At 38.8% G+C, this 5,382-nt stretch overlaps 1 protein-coding gene across 1 annotated transcript in view; it reads left to right on the top strand.

Annotated features, from left to right (window-relative positions):
* The window catches only part of si:dkey-12e7.4 (uncharacterized protein LOC558132 homolog), an 8,629-nt gene extending 3,344 nt beyond the window's left edge, over nucleotides 1-5,285 (top strand). Inside the window, exons 2-6 of the mRNA XM_005952895.3 lie at nucleotides 79-130; nucleotides 432-619; nucleotides 1,825-1,998; nucleotides 2,338-2,448; nucleotides 3,422-5,285. Of these exons, the coding sequence (XP_005952957.1) occupies nucleotides 79-130; nucleotides 432-619; nucleotides 1,825-1,998; nucleotides 2,338-2,448; nucleotides 3,422-3,535 (639 nt within the window). The 3' untranslated portion in view covers nucleotides 3,536-5,285. The remainder of the gene's footprint in view (nucleotides 1-78; nucleotides 131-431; nucleotides 620-1,824; nucleotides 1,999-2,337; nucleotides 2,449-3,421) is intronic.
* The last annotated feature ends 97 nt before the right edge of the window (nucleotides 5,286-5,382 follow it).

The raw sequence follows: 5,382 nt of genomic DNA, 5'->3' as shown, positions 1-5,382 counted from the left end.
AAAAAAAAAAAGAAAAAGAAATAAACATGATCAAGACATCCTCCCTCACCACTATCCAACTGTGCTTTTGACCTACAGGAACTTCAAGAACTGGCGGAGAAGCATCCCAACATCCACATAATCACTTTGGGTAAGACTGAGAAGAACATTGTTTTCTTAGACAGAAAAAATTTAGGAAAAATTAAAACACAAAGTCACAGTCTTTATGACAGGCCATCGGCCACTTTGTTAGATACACCCGTTGAACTGCTTGTTATTGTAAATATCTAATCAGCCAAACACATGGCTTAATGCAATTCATTGTATTTAAGATCTGAGCCACATTTCATGATCACCTTGTCCTTTTATGGTTCTTTAGCCCCCAATTTCTTGTTGCTGCGAGTGTTGCATGATTTTTTTTTTCAGCTTTGATTAGTTTGTCTCTTTACTAGACGTAGTGAACCAGGAGAGCATAGAGAAGTCTGTAGAAGAGGTGAGCAAGCTGGTGCAAGAAGAAGGTCTGAACTGCCTGATCAACAATGCGGGCATCAAAGTGGTGGCCGACTTTCATTCTGTTACCGCCGAGATGATGATAGAAAACTTCCACACCAACACTGTGGCTCCTCTAATGATCACTAAGGTAAATTTTATTTATATATTGTGTGCCTCTTGCCACCTTCTGTGCTTTGAATCAGCTACTTAGTAGCTCTAAAAAAGTTTTATTTGGAACATCTTGCATCATCAGACAGTGAAATAACCAAAAGAAAAGAGTGCAGCGTTCTGTTTTCCTCAGTCGCCACAAGCAGGACCCATGAGTGTTTCATTTCCTCAGTGCTGGAAGCCAACATAAAGACACGACCTTGATGGACAGAAGTAACAAAACCCTGTTGTCTGGGGCAGACTGAATGCCATAAATATTAATTAAAAGTCAATTATTTTGTCGGCCGCTGATTTTAGGGTGGACTACAGAGTAAGCCTCCTGTGCTGGTAAAACTCAGGCACTGATCAGAAGCATGGCAGCATGGCAGATTGTTCCTGACACACAGTTTGCTTCTGTTAAAGAACCCTTTCTGCAACTGTGCAAGGCCAAATTGCTGCCCGGACGTCTTCTATAATCACCGTCTGCAAAGTTGTAAATGTGGTTTTAAATCAACACTACATCACACACTTTAGAGCAGACAACTGCTTCTCGGCCCTCTCTGCAGGTTTTGGGAGATAATTACACTTCAGATTGTAACAAAACTGAAAATGTCATCTTAGGTCTTTGTTTGTTTTTTGTTTCTCCCAGAGAGTTTTAATGACTGAATGATTAATCAGTAATTTGAGGAAAAACTTGTTTTAACCTATAAAAACCCTAAAAGGGTGTATCTCTCATTTGTCTTAAAAATGCTTGTTTTTAAACAGTTGCTTTGTGGAGAATCAAGCAGTTTGAAGCTGTCTGACTGTATTATTAGTTTTTTTTGGAGACCCATCGTTGATCTCTGCTTCAATTTGTTGATTTTTGCTTTTTTCTTTTTTTGTTTAGATTTTTTTTTAAGTAAAAAATAATAATTAAATAAAAGCAGAATATTTCAGTAGCATCAGTAAAGTTTGAGAGAATTGAAAAAGTGTGTGTGGAGAATTGTGGCTTTTTGCCCACTCCATGGAAATGCTGCCACCAGAGGGCAGCACTAGCGTCATCTCTAAAGACATACAGTGTGAAATGTGTCAGTCTGACAAGTTCATATTTAAAATGTTAAAAGTATAATAATCAGCATGTTTTTTAAAATAATTTTAAACCATTCATAAACTGTGACTTTATTGCTGCTTCCAGCTATAATGTGTGTGTCTTCTTTTTTCTGCCAGGCTTATCTGCCTCTTCTAAAAAAAGCTGCATCCAAAGGAGGGGCAGGAGGCTCAGCTACAATGGGAATCCAGAGGGCAGCGGTTATTAACATGACCTCACTGCTGGGCTCTGTGGAGCTCGCTTGGGGTGAGAGGGCCAACAACTTCAAATGGTACCCCTACAGGACATCCAAGGTATTGTTACTGTGATTTAAAGAATAATTACAGTTTATTTAAGCTGTGAGTATTTCGCATTAATATTGCTGTTATAGGTGTGTGGACCATGTGGAGTTGCACAAAACATTCAGAACAGTAATTATTGGCTATTAGCAGCTAGCAGGAGCTCCCAGCAACTTCCAGGTTAAAGGAAAGAAGAGTTATTAGAGAATACTGCATAATAAAAAGTAACGGACTGCTAAGGGACATCACTTAACTTGGGTTAACTGTACTGTGATGTGAGTATGAAAAGAGGGGTCAAGGTGAAATTCATTTTCTTTGTGTTTCATGGTAATCTGTTTGTGCTTGTCATTTTAGAGTGCACTAAACATGGTTAGTCGCTGCATGGCTGTAGACCTAGAGCCAGATGGGATTCTCTGTATGGCTATACACCCTGGCTGGGTACGCACTGACATGGGGGGGTCAGAGGTAAGGGCCTGCTCTGAATGACTTTAAGATACGCATAATCGATGAGGAAGGAAGAGAGAATGCATTGGACTTATGAACGGGCTATACCACTGTGGTATATACCGTAAATGGTGTGTGTGTGTGTGTGTAAAAACATGTCATGGATTGGACTATAGTAGTTAAAAGGACTCAAATATAAGCTGCTGCTTGTAACTATATCAAGTCCAGATCCAAAATAACAAAAGCCTATTGGTTTAACAAAAAAAACCCCAAAAGAGTGTAAAATACAAAATACAAAACGCACAAAAATAAAAGCAACAGTTGCCAGCAGATCCCGGGGCAGATCCAGGACACGCTGGAGAGATTATATCTCTCGGCTGGCCTGGGAATGCCATGGTGTTCCCCCAGACAAGCTGGAGGAGGTGGGCTTTTCTGCTTGGGCTGCTGCCCCCGCGACCCGGCCCCGGATAAGCGGAAGAAGATGGATGGATGGATGGATGGATGGTTAAAACACATTATGATGCAACAAAGAACACAGGCAAACTGGGGCTAAAAATAAACATGAAGTAATGAGGAGAGCAGAAACGTAAGAGAAGCTAAACACAGCTGAGCACAGTCAAGGTAAATGAGGAGGTTAAACTAGAAACAATACACAAAGAGTGTGATTAGTGAAGTAAAATAGAAAATTAAAAAGTAAATCTGAGTGAACTTAACTCAGGACAATAAGATGGAGGGAGACACTGAGGAATCAAATAAACTCTAATACAAATAGAAACTCAAACTGTGAACTAAAGACTGAAAATGCTAAGTAAAAGACGTGAAACCTGAAAATGTAGATGTTATAAAAGAGACCCAAAGAGAGACCTAACCTTATAATAAACAAGAATGAATTTGAATAACACTCAAAAACACACAAATACCCTGAGAACAGACCTGGGATCATGACAGAAGCGTGTGTTTCATTTGCTTTTGTGTTCTCTCCATCTCTTTCCAGGCTCCACTGAGTCCCGAGGATAGTATTTCTTTCATGTTGTCTGTGATTGGAGGGCTAACTGAAAAGGACCATGGCTCATTTCTGAACTTTACAGGAGAGCAGATACCTTGGTGAACTTGATGTCCATCAGTTATGAGAAGGACTGAGAATTCTTAACTCATCCTAATGGTTATTACTTTTACTCTAACTATGCAAGAATGAATGTATCTACGGCTTTGATTGTGCTGCATTCCACTTTATAGGAGCGTATCTACTAGAGCTTTTTCCAAACCATTTTGCTCTGTCCCCTTCAAAAAGTGCACTGAGCCCTGCGGTCAGGGAAGCGCATGTTGTGTTAGTAAGAGAAAATCACAGACTAGATTTTACAAATGTTAGCACAAACTCCATAAACTTTTCATCGCTCAGGGTGGGCCTGCTGTGTATTTTGGGGGGCTTATATAGGCTTTTGGATTGTCTTGCTGTGAAATAACACCAGCCGTGGTGCAAATCGGTTCTCAGTCCACCAGTGTCTTCACAATGATTACATGTACAACAGATAACCAATAAAATATCCTACATAGGGACTATGTCTGTGAAGGTTCTCAGTCATCCAGGTCATCTTTGCAAGCTTTCTTTGCAAGCTCCTTTGACTACATAGGGACTAGGTTAGCAGCAGTTCGCAGATTTGCCCTTAAACTATGGTATGATGTTTAACAGCCGTATGATAATATTTCATATTAGGATAGAGAATTTAATTTGCTCATAGTCATCTTGGTTTCTTGGAGAATAGGTCAAGCTAGTGCACCTTTCCTGTTTGTATTGCTTCAAAAGAAGTAGGGTTTGTTAATTTATTTTCCCCGTATTTTGTTTGCTCCAGTGGGAGACTGTAAAAAGATGGAAGTCTTTTTACACATATTTTCTTTAAAAATTTGTTTCAATTTTCAGTTCTAATAAATAATTTACTAAAACAAAACTGTCTTTTGGTATATTCCTTAAAGAGTTATTGTAAATAATATTTATTTAGAAACTGAAATGAGGTGTAAGGATGATGTTCATTTCTTCAGGGGTTTTTTTTGTATAATTTTCTAAACACATAAAGCAAATGACACCACAAAAACAGGCAGGCAAATGCACAAAACAGTTATTCTGTAGACTGCAATGAGTTCCTAAGACTAGGACAGAAGCGATAACATTCATCAATACCATTAAGAATGCTAAGTTTATATATGGGGGCCACTGTTTAAGTAGTGGAAATGGATGTAAATGTTAGTTTTAATATAGTCCATTAAGTTTTAGGTTGTCTCGATTTATCTACTTAGTTTCTTGAGTTTAAGATGATGCATTACTTCCCTCAGTCATTGAGCGAATCCAGTTCAAAGTGGCAAATGTAATTTTTGGCTATTTTTTTATTCCTAGAAAGATACCTGTTGTTCCACAATAGCAAATATGGCCACAAGTGATTGTTTATTTAGTTGAATAGTCATTTTAAAAATGTGTGACAGTGTTTTTAAGATTCAACTCCAATACATACAAAAATTAGGACACTGGCAAAAAGACCTTCAAAGAAGCTGTGACCCAGTTTCAGTCCTTTGCATGTTGAGTGTGCTTGTAGACATTTTAGTGGATTTAGCTTTGCAAAAATAAAGGTGTAACAATTGAAGTCCACAATGACGTTAGTTATTGCACCTAGAAATTCTCATACCATTGCAACCCCAATAGGGAATTAAAAAACATTAACAGCTACAAAGAATGTGGGAAAAGGTTGTAAAAGTACATGCTCTCTTGGCACCCTACTTCTGACCCCACCGATCTTCATACATCTCCATCACCCTGGGTCAACAGACCTGAATCAAATGATTAGTTCATTACTAGGTCTCTGGAGAACTTCAAGACATGTTGAGGAGGTCATTTAGCCTTTTAAATAAGCTGTGTTGGATCAAGGACACATCTAAAATCTGCAGGACACCGGCCCCCGAGGCCTG

The sequence above is a fragment of the Haplochromis burtoni genome, unplaced genomic scaffold (assembly GCF_018398535.1).
Source record: "Haplochromis burtoni strain Fernald_Lab_line unplaced genomic scaffold, NCSU_Asbu1 Contig_2045, whole genome shotgun sequence".
NCBI classification, from domain to species: Eukaryota; Metazoa; Chordata; class Actinopteri; order Cichliformes; family Cichlidae; genus Haplochromis; species Haplochromis burtoni.
The sequence above is the reverse complement of the archived record's forward strand: the minus strand, read 5'-3'. Positions and strand labels throughout refer to the sequence as shown.